This window comes from Oncorhynchus nerka, linkage group LG20 (assembly GCF_034236695.1).
Source record: "Oncorhynchus nerka isolate Pitt River linkage group LG20, Oner_Uvic_2.0, whole genome shotgun sequence".
Lineage (NCBI taxonomy): Eukaryota > Metazoa > Chordata > Actinopteri > Salmoniformes > Salmonidae > Oncorhynchus > Oncorhynchus nerka.
The window spans coordinates 677510-697415 of NC_088415.1; the positions used below are offsets into that span (position 1 = coordinate 677510).

General features: G+C 49.4%; 1 protein-coding gene across 1 annotated transcript in view; it reads left to right on the forward strand.

Annotated features, from left to right (window-relative positions):
* The window catches only part of LOC115124244 (filamin-A-like), a 92015-nt gene that overhangs the window by 41362 nt on the left and 30747 nt on the right, over window positions 1-19906 (forward strand). The window contains exons 13-23 of the mRNA XM_065005111.1: window positions 733-929; window positions 6134-6247; window positions 10468-10611; window positions 10756-10879; window positions 12889-13049; window positions 14240-14330; window positions 14470-14757; window positions 15525-15637; window positions 15790-15939; window positions 16110-16428; window positions 17186-17359. Of these exons, the coding sequence (XP_064861183.1) occupies window positions 733-929; window positions 6134-6247; window positions 10468-10611; window positions 10756-10879; window positions 12889-13049; window positions 14240-14330; window positions 14470-14757; window positions 15525-15637; window positions 15790-15939; window positions 16110-16428; window positions 17186-17359 (1875 nt within the window). The remainder of the gene's footprint in view (window positions 1-732; window positions 930-6133; window positions 6248-10467; window positions 10612-10755; window positions 10880-12888; window positions 13050-14239; window positions 14331-14469; window positions 14758-15524; window positions 15638-15789; window positions 15940-16109; window positions 16429-17185; window positions 17360-19906) is intronic.

Consider the following 19906-nt stretch of genomic DNA (forward strand, 5'->3'; position numbering starts at 1 on the left):
TAGCAACGAGCCAGACGGCCCAAACTGTTGCATATACCCTGACTCTGCTTGCAATGGACGCAAGAGAATTGACACAATTTCACCTGGTTAATAATGCCTGCTTAACATTAACATTAATTTCTTAGCTAAATATGCAGGTTAAAAAATATATACTTCTGTGTATTTTATTTTAAGAAAGACATTGTTTATGGTTCGGTACATTCGTGCAACGATTGTGCTTTGTTTAAATCATCCCCCGTTTGGCGACGTTGGCTCTGATTGGATGAGAAATTAACAGCCACCACATTGATTATATGCCACGCAGGACAAACTAGTTAACCTAGTAATATCATCAACTAGTGATTGTGAAGATGGATTGTTTTTTAAAGTTTAATGCTAGCTAGCAACTTACCTTGGCTCCTTGCTGCACTCGCGTAAATGGTGGTCAGCCTGCCACTCAGTCTCCTCGTGGAGTGCAATGTAATCGGCGTCCAGAAATGCTGATTACCGCTTGGTTATGAAGACTTGAAATTGGTCCTGATTTAATCGGTCGACCTCCAGCTCCTAACCGTTAACGTAATTCTAACCTTAACCCCCAATAAATAGGATTTGACCTTGTGGGGACTAACAATGTCCCCAGTCGGTCAAATTTGTGTAAGTTTACTATTCTTGTGGGGAATTCTGGTCCCCATTAGAATAGGTAAACACGTCCACACAGAATCTGCGTGTCCTCATCAGAAGGTCTGTGTCCAGGTTTCTCAGTGGAGGGTCCGTCCCAGGCGAAGATCGAGTGTGATGATAAGGGCGACGGGTCATGTGACGTGCGGTACTGGCCAATGGAAGCAGGAGAGTATGCGGTGCATGTGCTCTGTAACAACGAGGACATCCAGCACTCTCCCTTCATGGCTGAAATCACTGCTGCTCTAAACAAGGACTACTACCCTGATAAGGTATGTTAAATCACTGCTCTAAACAAGGACTACTAAGGTATTTGTATTCATTATGTATCCCCATTAGTTCCTGCCAAGGCAGCAGCTACTCTTCCTGGGGTCCCACAAAATTAAAGCAATTTGTACAATTTTAAAAACATTTACATTTAAGTCATTTAGCAGACGCTCTTATCTAGAGCGACTTACAAATTGGTGACATAATACATTCACAGATTTCACAACACACTGTGTCCCCTCGGGCCCCTACTCCACCACTACCACACATCTACAACACACTGTGTCCCCTCAGGCCCCTACTCCACCACTACCACACATCTACAACACACTGTGTGCCCTCGGGCCCCTACTCCACCACTACCACACATCTACAACACACTGTGTGCCCTCGGGCCCCTACTCCACCACTACCACACATCTACAACACACTGTGTGCCCTCAGGCCCCTACTCCACCACTACCACACATCTACAACACACTGTGTGCCCTCAGGCCCCTACTCCACCACTACCACACATCTACAACACACTGTGTGCCCTCAGGCCCCTACTCCACCACTACCACACATCTACAACACACTGTGTGCCCTCGGGCCCCTACTCCACCACTACCACACATCTACAACACACTGTGTGCCCTCGGCCCCCTACTCCACCACTACCACACATCTACAACACACTGTGCCCCCCCTCTCCCCCTACCACATATCTACAACACACTGTGCCCTCAGGCCCCACTCCACCATCTACACACACTGTGTGCCCTCAGGCCCCTACTCCACCACTACCACACATCTACAACACACTGTGTGCCCTCCCCTACTCCACCACTACCACATATCTACAACACACTGTGTGCCCTCAGGCCCCTCCACCACTACCACATATCTACAACACACTGTGTGCACACTCCACCACACACATCTACAACACACTGTGTGCCCTCAGGCCCCTCCACTCCACCACTACACACTGTGTGCCCTCAGGCCCCTCCCACCACTACCACATATCTACAACACACTGTGTGCCCTCAGGCCCCTACTCCACCACTACCACACATCTACAACACACTGTGTCTCACCACTACACACATCTACAACACACTGTGTGCCCTCAGGCCCCTACTCCACCACCCATCTACAACACACTGTGTGCCCTCAGGCCCCACTCCACCACTACCACATATCTACAACACACTGTGTGCCCTCAGGCCCCTACTCCACCACTACCACATATCTACAACACACTGTGTGCCCTCAGGCCCTACTCCACCACTACCACATATACAACACACTGTGTGCCCTCAGGCCCCTACTCCACCACTACCACACATCTACAACACACTGTGTGCCCTCAGGCCCCTACTCCACCACTACCACACATCTACAACACACTGTGTGCCCTCAGGCCCCTACTCCACCACTACCACACATCTACAACACACTGTGTGCCCTCAGGCCCCTACTCCACCACTACCACACATCTACAACACACTGTGTGCCCTCAGGCCCTACTCCACCACTACCACACATCTACAACACACTGTGTGCCCTCAGGCTCCACCACTACCACACATCTACAACACACTGTGTGCCCTCAGGCCCCTACTGCCCTCAGGCCCCACTACCACACATCTACAACACACTGCCCTCAGGCCCTACTCCACCACTACCACATATCTACACCACTACCACATATCTACAACACACTGTGTGCCCTCAGGCCCCTACTCCACCACTACCACATATCTACAACACACTGTGTGCCCTCAGGCCCCTACTCCACCACTACCACATATCTAGAACACACTGTGTGCTCTCAGGCCCCTACTCCACCACTACCACATATCTACAACACACTGTGTCCCCTCAGGCCCCTACTCCACCACTACCACATATCTACAACACACTGTGTGCCCTCAGGCCCCTACTCAATCACTACCACACATCTACAGTGCTAAATCTGTGTGTATAGTTCATATGTTATTGTGTCTGTGCCTGCTTGTTGCTTCAGTCCCCGCTGTTCCATAAGGTGTTTCTTTATCGGTTTCTTAAATCTGATTCTACTGCTGTATCAGTTACCTGATGTGGAATAGAGTTCCATGTAGTCATGGCTCTATGTAGTCATGGCTCTATGTAGTACTGTGGAATAGAGTTCCATGTAGTCATGGCTCTATGTAGTACTGTGGAATAGAGTTCCATGTAGTCATGGCTCTATGTAGTACTGTGGAATAGAGTTCCATGTAGTCATGGCTCTATGTAGTACTGTGGAATAGAGTTCCATGTAGTCGTGGCTCTATGTAGTACTGTGGAATAGAGTTCCATGTAGTACTGTGTGCCTCCCATAGTCTGTTCTGGACTTGGGGACAGGTATGTGTGTTAAGAAAGCCCACCCTGGGGAGCCCCCTGGGGCCCACCACACCGGGGCCCACCACACCGGGGCCCACCACACCGGGGCCCACCACACCGGGGCCCACCACACCGGGGCAGTGTGTGTTGTAGATATGTGGTGGAGTAGGGGCCTGAGGGCAGTGTGTTGTAGATATGTGGTGGAGTAGGGGCCTGAGGGCAGTGTGTTGTAGATATGTGGTAGTGGAGGAGTAGGGGCCTGAGGGCAGTGTGTGTTGTAGATATGTGGTGGAGTAGGGGCCTGAGGGCAGTGTGTTGTAGATATGTGGTGGAGTAGGGGCCTGAGGGCAGTGTGTTGTAGATATGTGGTGGAGTAGGGGCCTGAGGGCAGTGTGTTGTAGATATGTGGTGGAGTAGGGGCCTGAGGGCAGTGTGTGTTGTAGATATGTGGTGGAGTAGGGGCCTGAGGGCAGTGTGTGTTGTAGATATGTGGTGGAGTAGGGGCCTGAGGGCAGTGTGTGTTGTAGTGGTGGAGTAGGGGCCTGAGGGCACACAGGGTGTTGTAGATATGTGGTGGAGTAGGGGCCTGAGGGCACACAGGGTGTTGTAGATATGTGGTGGAGTAGGGGCCTGAGGGCAGTGTGTGTTGTAGTGGTGGAGTAGGGGCCTGAGGGCACACAGGGTGTTGTAGATATGTGGTGGAGTAGGGGCCTGAGGGCAGTGTGTGTTGTAGATATGTGGTGGAGTAGGGGCCTGAGGGCAGTGTGTGTTGTAGATATGTGGTAGTGGTGGAGTAGGGGCCTGAGGGCACACAGGGTGTTGTAGATATGTGGTGGAGTAGGGGCCTGAGGGCACACAGGGTGTTGTAGATATGTGGTGGAGTAGGGGCCTGAGGGCACACAGGGTGTTGTAGATATGTGGTGGAGTAGGGGCCTGAGGGCACACAGGGTGTTGTAGATATGTGGTGGAGTAGGGGCCTGAGGGCACACAGGGTGTTGTAGATATGTGGTGGAGTAGGGGCCTGAGGGCACACAGGGTGTTGTAGATATGTGGAGGAGTAGGGGCCTGAGGGCACACAGGGTGTTGTAGATATGTGGTGGAGTAGGGGCCTGAGGGCACACAGGGTGTTGTAGATATGTGGTGGAGTAGGGGCCTGAGGGCACACAGTGTGTTGTAGATATGTGGTGGAGTAGGGGCCTGAGGGCAGTGTGTGTTGTAGATATGTGGTGGAGTAGGGGCCTGAGGGCAGTGTGTGTTGTAGATATGTGGTGGAGTAGGGGCCTGAGGGCAGTGTGTGTTGTAGATATGTGGTGGAGTAGGGGCCTGAGGGCAGTGTGTGTTGTAGATATGTGGTGGAGTAGGGGCCTGAGGGCACACAGTGTGTTGTAGATATGTGGTGGAGTAGGGGCCCGAGGGCACACAGTGTGTTGTAGATATGTGGTGGAGTAGGGGCCCGAGGGCACACAGTGTGTTGTAGATATGTGGTGGAGTAGGGGCCCGAGGGCACACAGTGTGTTGTAGATATGTGGTGGAGTAGGGGCCCGAGGGCACACAGTGTGTTGTAGATATGTGGTGGAGTAGGGGCCCGAGGGCACACAGTGTGTTGTAGATATGTGGTGGAGTAGGGGCCTGAGGGCAGTGTGTGTTGTAGATATGTGGTGGAGTAGGGGCCTGAGGGCACACAGGGTGTTGTAGATATGTGGTGGAGTAGGGGCCTGAGGGCACACAGTGTGTTGTAGATATGTGGTGGAGTAGGGGCCTGAGGGCAGTGTGTGTTGTAGATATGTGGTGGAGTAGGGGCCTGAGGGCACACAGTGTGTTGTAGATATGTGGTGGAGTAGGGGCCTGAGGGCACACAGTGTGTTGTAGATATGTGGTGGAGTAGGGGCCTGAGGGCAGTGTGTGTTGTAGATATGTGGTGGAGTAGGGGCCTGAGGGCACACAGTGTGTTGTAGATATGTGGTAGTGGTGGAGTAGGGGCCTGAGGGCACACAGTGTGTTGTAGATATGTGGTAGTGGTGGAGTAGGGGCCTGAGGGCAGTGTGTGTTGTAGATATGTGGTGGAGTAGGGGCCTGAGAGCACACAGTGTGTTGTAGATATGTGGTAGTGGTGGAGTAGGGGCCTGAGGGCACACAGGGTGTTGTAGATATGTGGTGGAGTAGGGGCCTGAGGGCAGTGTGTGAAATCTGAATGTAATGTTTAAAAAAAATCTTAACACAATGAAGAGTACTTTATTATCTTAAGGTTGAAACGTGATGGTCCCCGGTGGGGTGGCTCCCCAGGGGTGGTCCCCGGTGGGGTGGCTCCCCAGGGGTGGTCCCCGGTGGGGTGGCTCCCCATGGGTGGCCCCGGTGGGGTGGCTCCCCATGGGTGGGCCCCGGTGGGGTGGCTCCCCATGGGTGGGCCCCGGTGGGGTGGCTCCCCATGGGTGGGCCCCGGTGGGGTGGCTCCCCATGGGTGGGCCCCGGTGGGGTGGCTCCCCATGGGTGGGCCCCGGTGGGGTGGCTCCCCATGGGTGGGCCCCGGTGGGGTGGCTCCCCATGGGTGGGCCCCGGTGGGGTGGCTCCCCAGGGGTGGGCCCCGGTGGGGTGGCTCCCCAGGGGTGGGCCCCGGTGGGGTGGCTCCCCAGGGGTGGGCCCCGGTGGGGTGGCTCCCCAGGGGTGGGCCCCGGTGTGGCTCCCGGTGTGGCTCCCCAGGGGTGGGCCCCGGTGTGGCTCCCGGTGTGGCTCCACATGGGTGGGCCCCGGTATAGTTAACCCTCCCCACGTGGCTCATCTCACCAGATTTTCTGTCTAACCTGGGTTTTGAACCGGCAACCCTCCAGTTGCTAACCTGTGATGCTCTCTTTGCTGTGTCCAGGTGAAGGCGTATGGCCCAGGCCTACAGAGCAGCGGTCTTGCTGTGGGGAAACCCACTGAGTTCACCGTTGACGCCAAGCTGGGAGGGAATGCTGCCCTCAACATCCTGGCACAGGTACGTGTAGATAAATCACCCCCAGTGTGTTAAAGTACATAGGTGGGGGTGGGCGGTAGTGGGGGTGGGGCGGTAGTGGGGGTGGGCGGTAGTGGAGGTGGGCGGTAGTGGAGGTGGGCGGTAGTGGAGGTGGGCGGTAGTGGAGGTGGGCGGTAGTGGAGGTGGGCGGTAGTGGGCGGTAGTGGAGGTGGGCGGTAGTGGAGGTGGGCGTGTGGGAGGTAGTGGAGGTGGGCGTGGGGAGGTGGGCGGTAGTGGGGGTGGGCGGTAGTGGAGGTGGGCGTGTGGGCGGTAGTGGGCGGTAGTGGAGGTGGGCGTGTGGGCGGCGGTAGTGGAGGTGGGGTAGTGGAGGTGTCATTGTATTCGCTGAAGGACAGGCCAAACCAACAGCCTGTTTAACAATGATGCTACGGGTCTCTCTCTTTCTACATGACAAATTCATTATTACTTACATTGTCAAAATATACATAAGTAAATGGTGGGACCAACAGCAATAATAGTAGTAGTAGTGGTGTACAGTGGATTACCATCAACAACAGCAATAATAGTAGTAGTAGTGGTGTACAGTGGATTACCATCAACAACAGCAATAATAGTAGTAGTGGTGTACAGTGGATTACCATCAACAACAGCAATAAGTAGTAGTGGTGTACAGTGGATTACCATCAACAACAGCAATAATAGTAGTGGTGGTGTACAGTGGATTACCATCAACCGGTTGTGGCAGGAGGACACATATTTGGCTGTCCCTCAGGTTGTGGCAGGAGGACACATATTTGGCTGTCCCTCAGGTTGTGGCAGGAGGACACATATTTGACTGTCCCTCCGGTTGTGGCAGGAGGACACATATTTGGCTGTCCCTCCGGTTGTGGCAGGAGGACACATAATTTGGCTGTCCCTCCGGTTTACCAGGAGGACACAGCAATAATTTGGTGCTGTCCCTCCGGTTGTGGCAGGAGGACACATATAGTTGGCTGTACCCTCCGGTTGTGGCAGGAGGACACATATTTGGCTGTCCCTCGGTTGTGGCAGGAGGACACATATTTGGCTGTCCCTCCGGTTGTGGCAGGAGGACACATATTTGGCTGTCCCTCCGGTTGTGGCAGGAGGACACATATTTGGCTGTCCCTCCGGTTGTGGCAGGAGGACACATATTTGGCTGTCCCTCCGGTTGTGGCAGGAGGACACATATTTGGCTGTCCCTCCGGTTGTGGCAGGAGGACACATATTTGGCTGTCCCTCCGGTTGTGGCAGGAGGACACATATTTGGCTGTCCCTCCGGTTGTGGCAGGAGGACACATATTTGGCTGTCCCTCCGGTTGTGGCAGGAGGACACATATTTGGCTGTCCCTCCGGTTGTGGCAGGAGGACACATATTTGGCTGTCCCTCCGGTTGTGGCAGGAGGACACATATTTGGCTGTCCCTCCGGTTGTGGCAGGAGGACACATATTTGGCTGTCCCTCCGGTTGTGGCAGGAGGACACATATTTGGCTGTCCCTCCGGTTGTGGCAGGAGGACACATATTTGGCTGCCCCTCCGGTTGTGGCAGGAGGACACATATTTGGCTGCCCCTCCGGTTGTGGCAGGAGGACACATATTTGGCTGTCCCTCAGGTTGTGGCAGGAGGACACATATTTGGCTGTCCCTCCGGTTGTGGCAGGAGGACACATATTTGGCTGTCCCTCCGGTTGTGGCAGGAGGACACATATTTGGCTGTCCCTCCGGTTGTGGCAGGAGGACACATATTTGGCTGTCCCTCCGGTTGTGGCAGGAGGACACATATTTGGCTGTCCCTCCGGTTGTGGCAGGAGGACACATATTTGGCTGTCCCTCCGGTTGTGGCAGGAGGACACATATTTGGCTGTCCCTCCGGTTGTGGCAGGAGGACACATATTTGGCTGTCCCTCCGGTTGTGGCAGGAGGACACATATTTGGCTGCCAAAACTGCACATTTTGGATTTTCACCCAATACATATTGGATTTCTTTTTTCTTTCATTGTTTGAAATTCTTTGTATTGAATGATAATTTGGGGAAAGACATTTTCTTCGGTCTGAGTATTTGTCAGTGGAAATGCAGCCAGTGGTAGATGTCTGTCCATCTATAGGCCTGTTTAGGACCATGTCATTTATTGGGCCGTGATGCTTCATGGTTGGGTTCTGCTCTTCTCAGATACACTGTGGGCTGACTGTGGTCTTATAGGGTTGGGCTGACTGTGAAGGCTCTGAGAGACTCTGAGTTGACGTCGGTGAGGAAGTAGTCTACAGTACTACTGCCAAGAGATGAGCTATAGGTGTACCTACCATAGGAGTCCCCTCTCAGCCTACCATTGACTATGTACAGAGCTGTAGGTGTACCTACCAAGAGTCCCCTCTCAGCCTACCATTGACTACGTACAGAGCTGTAGGTGTACCTACCAAGAGTCCCCTCTCAGCCTACCATTGACTACGTACAGAGCTGTAGGTGTACCTACCTAAAGAGTCCCCTCTCAGCCTACCATTGACTATGTACAGACCCAGTGTTCCACAGAGCTGTAGGTGTACCTACCTAAAGAGTCCCCTCTCAGCCTACCATTGACTATGTACAGACCCAGTGTTCCACAGAGCTGTAGGTGTACCTAACAGAAGAGTCCCCTCTCAGCCTACCATTGACTATGTACAGACCCAGTGTTCCACAGAGCTTCACGAGCTGTACTCCGTTTTTGTTTTTCACTTTGTCATAGTTGTTTCTGTGGGGAGGGAAAGGTTGTGCTTCCTGGTAGGTGTTTATCCCCATGAATGTTAACAGTGTCTGGTTCTTCTGCTGTTCTAGCATTCAGGTCTCCACAGACCGGTACTTTGCCTTGGGCCTGAAAGTGACTAATTTCCCCCTCTAGAATGGAGAAACTCTGTTAATTGAAGTAGGGTGACTCTGAGGGGGGGAATGTATGAGGAGGAAATGGAGAAACTCTGTTAATTGAAGTAGGGTGACTCTGAGGGGGGGAATGTATGTGGCACAGAGGAATATGTTTTTTATCTGTAAAGATGGCCTCCTTGTTGATTTTTAACTAGAAATAATTATCCTGTTTTGATCAATTTGATTGAATTAGTTCAGATTTATACCATATTAGCCTTCCCCCGGAGTCTCTGCCCTGTCTGATTCATTTTAATTTGGTGGATGGTATGATTACCTCCCTATAACCTAGTGGGCAGCCAGGGGAAACATCACCTCTGCACCATGTTTCCTGTAGTACTACTATATCAACATCATCAATGTCTTTCAGGAAGTCTGGGTTTCTGCTCCTTAGCCCAAAAGCAGAGGACTTCAACCTTTGTAAATTCCAACATGCAACGTAAAAAGATTTCATAACTGTTTTTTCTTTACCTTCAAAATGAGAAACACTCACAATTCAACAAGAACTATTAAAATAGGGTTTTTCAATTAATGTGAACTCTTATTATGCAAATGTAATTTGTTTATCATTTAAGATTTAAGATTTGTGTCATGGGTGTAGTGTGAGGATGGAGTTCTTGTGCTCATCTTACCATGACTCTCGGCCTATCACATGTGAGCATCCATGACCCTCGGCCTATCACATGTGAGCATCCATGACCCTCGGCCTATCACGTGAGCATAGTGGACTCAGCATTTGTTTAATGTCACTCATTTTGTTGGAGGCTGGGCCAGTTGCTCCCCTCACAGCCTGTGTGTAGCTCTGCCTGCTGGGCTGTGGGTCTGCAGGGGGCTGGTAGGCCTCGTCTGGGTGGGTCTGAAGCTGGGCTGGGGTGGTCTGTGCTGCACTAGCTGTGGTGGGCATTGAGGTTGGTGCTGTGGTCGTGGCTGGGGGGGTCCAGGGTGCTGGCCAGGGGTGTTGTCTCAGCTCCGCTGTTCCTGAGTGGAGCTCTGGGGTGTTGTCTCAGCTCTGCTGGGGGGGGTCCAGGGTGCTGGCCTGGGGGGTCCAGGGTGCTGGTCTGGGGTGGAGAGTTCGGGCTGCGGTGTAAAGTGACGTCCTTGAGTCTTGGCAAGAATGGGGACCGTCTCCCTGTACAGGTGAACATGGTCATAGAGACGGTCCAGATCGTGGTGATCTAGCTGCAGCCTGTCCTCTGTCCTGTTTCTCTCCTGTAGCTCCTCGTAGTGTGTTGTTCATCACTTGTCTAGAATTATTTTTCGATTTAGTGTTTATCTCATTCTAAAAACCAAAGTAGATGAAATATATCAGGATCTCTGTCTGTCTCTCTCTAGGATGGTGAGGGAACCCCAGTAGATGTCCAGGTGAAGGATAACGGAAATGGAACGTACACCTGCAGTTACACCCCCAAGAAACCCCTCAAACACACTGTCATGGCGTCCTGGGGCGGGGTCAACATACCGGACAGTCCCTTCAGGGTGAGCACCCATACAGAATAAATGCTGAATGGGGACTTCAGCTTCACATACACACTCTTCCTGACCGTTTTCTCGTGTGTGTGTGTGTGTGTGTGTGTGTGTGTGTGTGTGTGTGGTGTGTGGTGTGTGGTGTGTGGTGTGTAGATGACTATCGGGGCAGGCTGCCACCCTAACAAGGTGAAGGTGTCAGGTCCTGGTGTGGCTAAAACAGGGCTGAAGGCATTTGAACCAACATTCTTCACTGTGGACTGTGCTGAGGCAGGTCAAGGTAAGATCTTTATACTACACCAGCCCAATTCTGATTCCCTGTACTACTCGGGAGTAGTGCTCAGACCATGTGCTGACCAGCTGGCAAGTGTCTTCACTGACATTTTCAACCTCTCCCTGACCCAGTCTGTAATACCAACAGTCCCTGTGCCCAAGAACGCCAAGGTAACCTATCTAAATGACTACCGACCCGTAGCGCTCAAGTCTGTAGCCATGAAATGCTTTGAAAGGCTGGTCATGGCTCACATCAACACCATCATCCTGGACCAGCTCCGTTTCTCATAGCGCCCCAACAGATTAACAGATGACGCCATCTCTATTGCACACTGCCCTCTCCCACCTGGACAAAAACACATACAGTCCAAAGTTTGGACACCGACTCATTCAAGTGTTTTTCTTAATTTTGTTACCGTTTTCTACATTGTTTAATAATAGTGAAGACATTAAAACTATAGAATAACACATGTGGAGTCATGTAGTAACCAAAAAAGTGTTAAACGAATCAAAATCTATTTGAGATTTGTTAAAGTAGCCACCCTGTCTGGATGACACCTCTTGGCATCAGATATGGAGAGTGTCGATTTCCTGAAATACATCTCTTCACGTTTATTCTACGTTATTAATGTGAATATCTCAAAAGTACCCTTTTCGATTTGGCTAATTTTAGATATTGTTTGGAACAAAATACTCTTCAAACATGTCAAATTTCCAGAGTGGGCTTTCTGGTACTTTTAACGATGTGACCCATTTTAAACAGAAATTGACATTGGTCATTGACCAATCACAGCACACTAAAGTTTAAAAGATGCTTTTGAGAGATTCTTTTTGTTGATTAAGTGAATGTGTGTTTCAGAATGTAGATGTACTCCATATGTAAGAGCACACTATGGAACATAATGAGACCAAGAGGTCTATCATGTTAACATGTCAGGGGGTCTGAATTCATCTGGATCAAGTCAAGAGGTCTATCATGTTAACATGTCACAGGGTCTGAATTCATCTGGATCAAGCCAATAGGTCTATCATGCTAACATGTCACAGAGGTCAAGAGGTCTATCATGCTAACATGTCACAGAGGTCAAGAGGTCTATCATGCTAACATGTCACAGAGGTCAAGAGGTCTATCATGTTAACATGTCAGGGGGTCTGAATTCATCTGGATCAAGCCAAGAGGTCTATCATGCTAACATGTCACAGAGGTCAAGAGGTCTATCATGTTAACATGTCACAGGGTCTGAATTCATCTGGATCAAGCCAAGAGGTCTATCATGCTAACATGTCACAGAGGTCAAGAGGTCTATCATGCTAACATGTCACAGAGGTCAAGAGGTCTGACTACTTTCCGAATACACTGTAAAAAGCATGTCAAACATTATTCCTCCGAATGAAGTTCCTATGTGAGAATTATCTGAATCCCAAAATATTTAATGCATACGCTAAATCGGCCCGCTGTCTTCCGGTGCGATCCCACTTGTATCTTTGCCATGTCATTGTACAGCTGATATATGTGTGTGTTCCCCCCAGGTGACATCAGTATCGGTATAAACTGTGTGTGTGTGTGTTCCCCCCAGGTGACATCAGTATCGGTATAAAGTGTGTGTGTGTGTGTGTGTGTTCCCCCAGGTGACATCAGTATCGGTATAAAGTGTGTGTGTGTGTTCCCCCCAGGTGACATCAGTATCGGTATAAAGTGTGTGTGTGTGTTCCCCCCAGGTGACATCAGTATCGGTATAAAGTGTGTGTGTGTCCCCCAGGTGACATCAGTATCGGTATAAAGTGTGTGTGTGTCCCCCAGGTGACATCAGTATCGGTATAAAGTGTGTGTTCCCCCCAGGTGACATCAGTATCGGTATAAACTGTGTGTGTGTTCCCCCCAGGTGACATCAGTATCGGTATAAACTGTGTGTGTGTGTGTTCCCCCCAGGTGACATCAGTGTATTAACTGTGTGTGTGTGTGTTCCCCCCAGGTGACATCAGTATCGGTATAAAGTGTGTGTGTGTTCCCCCCAGGTGACATCAGTATTGGTATAAAGTGCTCTCCAGGTGTGGTGGGACCGGCGGAGGCAGACATCGACTTCGACATCATCAGGAACGACAACGACACGTTTACCGTTAAATACACTCCGCCAGGCGCCGGTAGTTACACCATCATGGTGCTGTTTGCTGACCAGGTGGGTAGAGTGTGTTTACGGTAGTACACCATCATGGTGCTGTTTGCTGACCAGGTGGGTAGAGTGTGTTTACGGTAGTACACTCCTGCCAGGCGCTGGTAGTTACACCATCGTGGTGCTGTTTGCTGACCAGGTGGGTAGAGTGTGTTTACAGTAGTACACCATCATGGTGCTGTTTGCTGACCAGGTGGGTAGAGTGTGTTTACGGTAGTACACCCCTGCCAGGCGCTGGTAGTTACACCATCATGGTGCTGTTTGCTGACCAGGTGGGTAGAGTGTGTTTACAGTAGTACACCATCATGGTGCTGTTTGCTGACCAGGTGGGTAGAGTGTGTTTACGGTAGTACACCCCGCCAGGCACTGGTAGTTACACCATCATGGTGCTGTTTGCTGACCAGGTGGGTAGAGTGTGTTTACGGTAGTACACCCCTGCCAGGCGCTGGTAGTTACACCATCATGGTGCTGTTTGCTGACCAGGTGGGTAGAGTGTGTTTACAGTAGTACACCATCATGGTGCTGTTTGCTGACCAGGTGGGTAGAGTGTGTTTACGGTAGTACACCATCATGGTGCTGTTTGCTGACCAGGTGGGTAGAGTGTGTTTACGGTAGTTACACCATCATGGTGCTGTTTGCTGACCAGGTGGGTAGAGTGTGTTTATGGTAGTTACACCATCATGGTACTGTTTGCTGACCAGGTGGGTAGAGTGTGTTTACGGTAGTACACCATCATGGTGCTGTTTGCTGACCAGGTGGGTAGAGTGTGTTTACGGTAGTACACCCCTGCCAGGCGCCGGTAGTTACACCATCATGGTGCTGTTTGCTGACCAGGTGGGTAGAGTGTGTTTACGGTAGTACACCATCATGGTGCTGTTTGCTGACCAGGTGGGTAGAGTGTGTTTACGGTAGTACACCCCTGCCAGGCGCCGGTAGTTACACCATCATGGTGCTGTTTGCTGACCAGGTGGGTAGAGTGTGTTTATGGTAGTACACCCCTGCCAGGCGCCGGTAGTTACACCATCATGGTGCTGTTTGCTGACCAGGTGGGTAGAGTGTGTTTATGGTAGTGTGGCAAACCCGTCATGGTGGTAGGAGTGTCTCTTTCCTCTCTGTGTTCCAGACCTCCAGCTCCTGTTAATGTTGGCTGACTTCTTCCTTGATAGAATGTGTGACACCACCTCTCTGTGTTCCAGACCATCCCCATGACTCCCATCAGGATCAAAGTTGACCCATCACACGACGCCAGCAAGGTCAAGGCCGAGGGACCTGGACTCAACCGCAGTGGTGAGACACGAACACGCGCTAAACACTCAAAAGCTATGAAAGACAGGAAGTTAGTCAGCCTTCACATACACGATACCAATAATGAATCCTTTCTTGGGTTCCTCCCTCCTCCCTCTCCTCCCTCCTCCTCCTCCTCCAGGTGTGGAGTTGACCAAGCCGACCCACTTCACAGTAAACACCAAGGCTGCAGGTAAAGCCAAGCTGGACGCGGTGTTCTCCGGCCCGGTTAAAGGAGAGGTTGTTAAGGACTTTGAGATCATTAACAACCATGACAACACTCACACGGTCAAGTACACCCCCATCCAGCAGGGGCCTCTGGGAGTGGCCGTCACCTACGGAGGAGATTCTATTCCCAAGAGCCCCTTCTCCATCCCTGTGGCTCCAAGCCTCGACCTCAGCAAGATACAAGTTGATGGACTGGGAGACAGTATGTACAAGAACCACTACAGTATATAGTGTAGATGGTGATATAGGATCTGTAGTATAGATGGTGATCTAGAAAATGGCCAGAAACAAAACTTTCTTCTCAAACTCGTCAGTCTATTTAATGAAGCTGCCATTTGAGGACTTGTGAGGGGTCTGTTTCTCAAACTAGACACTCTAATATACTTGTCCTCTTGCTCAGTTGTGCACCAGGGTCTCCCATTCTTTCTATTGTGGTTAGAGCCAGTTTGTGCTGTTCTGTGAAGGGAGTAGTACACAGCGTTGTACGAGATCTTCAGTTTCTTGGCAATTTCTCGCATGGAATAGCCTTCATTTCTCAGAACAAGAATAGTGACTGACGAGTTTCAGAAAGAAAGGTATTTGTTTCTGGCCATTTTGAGCCTGTAATCGAACCCACAAATGCTGATGGTCCAGATACTCTAGTCTAAAGAAGGCCAGTTGAATTGCTTCTTAAATCAGAACAACAGTTTTCAGCTGTGCTAACATAATTGAAAAAGGGTTTTCTAATGATCAATTAGCCTTTTTAAAATGATCAACTTGGATTAGCTAACACAACGTGCCATTGGAACCAGGAGTGATGGTTGCTGATAATGGGCCTCTGTACTCCTATGTAGATATTCCATTGGAACACAGGAGTGATGGTGGCTGATAATGGCCCTCTATGCCATTAGATTTTTGAGCGACTTAGTCATTGTTCAAGTGTAGTAGTGTCTAAGCATCCTCTCTTCCTGTATCTGTCTCGCTCTGTAGAGATAACAGTGGGTAAGGACCAGGAAGTGACCGTGAAGTCCAAGGGAGCAGGAGGCCAGGGGAAGGTGGGAGCTAAGGTTACAGGGCCCTCTGGGAAACCTGTCACCTGCAAGGTACTGAGCTTGATTGCTTTGTTCTGTTTCAACAGTAGTTTATCCTAATTCTATGTTCATTGTTCAACACTTTGGGCCTCAAACAATTTACCAAATGTGCTATACAAATAATTGTCCTCGTTATTCTATTTAATGCTAATATAATTATTCAGGTGGAACCGGGGCTTAAACCAGAGACCAGTCAGGTGAAGTTTATCCCTCGAGAGGCGGGGCCATACCAGGTGGAGCTGACCTATGACTGCGCTCCCATCCCAGGATCCCCTTTCAAACCCACCGCCTACCCCCCTACTGATGCCACCAAGGTAAACATGACCTCTAACCCTTGACCTCTAAGCCTAGTTCAAATGACTTGATATTTGACTAGACCTTTATTATAAAATCAAAACAAATCAGTTTATTTGTCATATGCACATAATACAGCATAGTGTTCACAGTACAATTAAATACTTCCTGTGCGCCCCCCCCCTGTCAGGTGAAGTGTTCTGGCCCAGGGTTGGAGCGTGCCAAGGTGGGAGAGACTGGGGAGTTTGTGGTGGACTGTACCAACGCAGGTCCAGCTGAGCTGACCATAGAGATCATCAGTGACAGCGGGACAGAGGCAGAGGTCCACATCCAGGATAACGGAGACGGAACCTACACCATCACCTACATCCCCCTGTACCCCGGCTCCTACACCCTCACCATCCGCTACGGGGGGCAGGATGTACCCAACTTCCCCGCCCGCCTCACAGTGGAGCCGGCCGTCGACGCCAGTGGAATCCGCGTGTTCGGACCGGGAGTGGAGGGCAAAGGTCAGAGTTCGTTCTTGCTGTGTGTTCTGTGTTCTAGGCATCAAGGTTGTTGTAGTTTTGTGTTTTTATATACTTTTTTATTTCTATTCGGTTTTTCTAGTTTGAAGTTTAGTTTATTTTCAGACCTGATTTGTTTGTATAAAAAAAAAAACATTTCTTTCATTAAAAAAAAATATATGTTTTAGAGTTAGGGACAAAGTATGGTGTCCTTTGGCTAGGCTAGCTCCCTAGTGGGTTTCTTCCCTGTTGGCTAGTGATAGATGCTCAAGCTAGGCCGATTTGAGACATCGGTCTTCTGGCAGCATTTACCTGCCCCATTTAGAAGCTTGAAAACCCCATAAAGGTAGAAAAAAAAAAAGCATTGGCCATTAGATTTAAGGAGAAAAAACTAAACACAATTCATGATGGTCATTTTATTTTAGTGAGCTTTGGATTCAAAGATAATGGGTTTGTTTATTATCTCAGTTTACTAAATTGTTTCATGAATAGTTTTAATTTGATATAATAACCTTTCTAAGCGCGTTCTAGGCATGTTCTGTGTTCTAGGCATGTTCTGTGTTCTAGGCATGTTCTGTGTTCTAGGCATGTTCTGTGTTCTAGGCATGTTCTGTGTATGTTCTGTGTTCTAGGCGTGTTCTGTGTTCTAGGCGTGTTCTGTGTTCTAGGCGTGTTCTGTGTTCTAGGCGTGTTCTGTGTTCTAGGCGTGTTCTGTGTTCTTAGCCTGTGTTTATAGATTTGTTAATGTTCTGTGTTCTAGGCGTGTTCCGCGAGGCGACCACAGACTTCACGGTAGACGCCAGAGCTCTGAACCAGACGGGAGGGAACCACATCAAGACCGTGATCCAGAACCCATCTGGATCCGTTACCGACGCGGTCATCACCGACCGCCGTGATGGCACCTACAACGTAGAGTACACTCCCTACGAAGAGGGTGAGTTGGTGCCATCTGCTTGCCATTAAGTGTAGTGAGCATGATGTATCCAATCTGTCCACACTCTGTATCCAGACACCATGACGTGTCCAGAATGAGTGATCATGTACACTACTAACAAGAATGGACTGACGAGTTTCAGAAGAAATTTCATTTTTTTCTGGCCATTTTGAGCCTGTAATCGAACCCACAAATGCTGATGCTCCAGATCCTCAACTTGTCTAAAGGCCAGTTTTATTGCTTCTTTAATCAGAAGGACAGTTTTCAGCTGTGCTAACATAGTTGCAAAAGGGTTTTCTAATGATCAATTAGCTTTTTAAAATGATCAACTTGGATTAGCTAACACAACGTGCCATTGGAACACAGGAGGGATGGTGGCTGATAATGGGTCTCTGTACTCCTATGTAGATATTCCATTGGAACACAGGAGTGATGGTTGCTGGCCTCTGTACTTCTATGTAGATATTCCATTGGAACACAGGAGGGATGGTTGCTGATAATGGGTCTCTGATGGATATTCCATTGGAACACAGGAGTGATGGTTGCTGATAATCTCTGTACTCCTATGTAGATATTCCATTGGAACACAGGAGTGATGGTTTGTGGGCCTCTGTACTCCTATGTAGATATTCCATTGGCTGAGTGAATGGGTCTCTGTACTCCTATGTAGATATTCCATTGGAACACAGGAGTGATGGTTGCTGATAATGGGTCTCTGTACTCCTATGTAGATATTCCATTGGAACACAGGAGTGATGGTTGCTGATAATGGGCCTCTGTACTCCTATGTAGATATTCTATTGGAACACAGGAGTGATGGTTGCTGATAATGGGCCTCTTTACAACCTATGTAGATATTCCATTGGAACACAAAGTGATGGTTGCTGATAATGGGCCTCTGTACCCCAAGATATTTTGGAACACAGGAGTGATGTTTTAATGCCTCTGTACTCCTATGTAGATATTCCATTGGAACACAGGAGTGATGGTTGCTGATAATGGGCCTCTGTCCCTCCTATGTAGAGGTGATTCCATTGGAACACAGGAGTGATGGTTGCTGATAATGGGTCTCTGTACTCCTACTCTGTTATTCCAGGTCCCCACAGGAGGTGATCTATATGATAACTCTGTTATGTCCAGGTCCCCCCCTGATATTCCATTGGAACACAGGAGTGATGGTTATGATAACTCTGGGTCTCTGTACACCTATGTAGATATTCCATTGGAACACAGGAGTGTCCATGGATTCTGATAATGGGCCTCTGTAGACTCCTATGTAGATATTCCAGGAACACAGGAGTGATCTTATGATAATGGGTCTCTGTCCACTCCCCCCTGTAGATATTCCATTGAAAATCAGCCCTTTCCAGGTACAATACTCATTTACAACATGAACAATATCTACACTGTTTCTCTGATCAATTTGATGTTTTAATGGACAAAAATGAGCTCTTTTCTTAAATAGGGACATTTCTAAGTGACCCCAAACTTTAGAGGTGAGTGTATGTTTAATGTCCCCCCCTGTAGAGGTGATCTATATGATAACTCTGTTATGTCCAGGTCCCCCCCCCTGTAGAGGTGATCTATATGATAACTCTGTTATGTCCAGGTCCCCCCCTGTAGAGGTGATCTATATGATAACTCTGTTATGTCCAGGTCCCCCTGTAGAGGTGATCTATATGATAACTCTGTTATGTCCAGGTCCCCCCTGTAGAGGTGATCTATATGATAACTCTGTTATGTCCAGGTCCCCCCCTGTAGAGGTGATCTATATGATAACTCTGTTATGTCCAGGTCCCCCCCTGTAGAGGTGATCTATATGATAACTCTGTTATGTCCAGGTCCCCCTGTAGAGGTGATCTATATGATAACTCTGTTATGTCCAGGTCCCCCTGTAGAGGTGATCTATATGATAACTCTGTTATGTCCAGGTCCCCCCTGTAGAGGTGATCTATATGATAACTCTGTTCTGTCCAGGTCCCCCCCCTGTAGAGGTGATCTATATGATAACTCTGTTATGTCCAGGTCCCCCCCCTGTAGAGGTGATCTATATGATAACTCTGTTATGTCCAGGTCCCCCTGTAGAGGTGATCTATATGATAACTCTGTTATGTCCAGGTCCCCCCCTGTAGAGGTGATCTATATGATAACTCTGTTATGTCCAGGTCCCCCCCCTGTAGAGGTGATCTATATGATAACTCTGTTATGTCCAGGTCCCCCCCTGTAGAGGTGATCTATATGATAACTCTGTTATGTCCAGGTCCCCCCTGTAGAGGTGATCTATATGATAACTCTGTTATGTCCAGGTCCCCCCCCTGTAGAGGTGATCTATATGATAACTCTGTTATGTCCAGGTCCCCCCCTGTAGAGGTGATCTATATGATAACTCTGTTATGTCCAGGTCCCCCTGTAGAGGTGATCTATATGATAACTCTGTTATGTCCAGGTCCCCCCCCTGTAGAGGTGATCTATATGATAACTCTGTTATGTCCAGGTCCCCCTGTAGAGGTGATCTATATGATAACTCTGTTATGTCCAGGTCCCCCC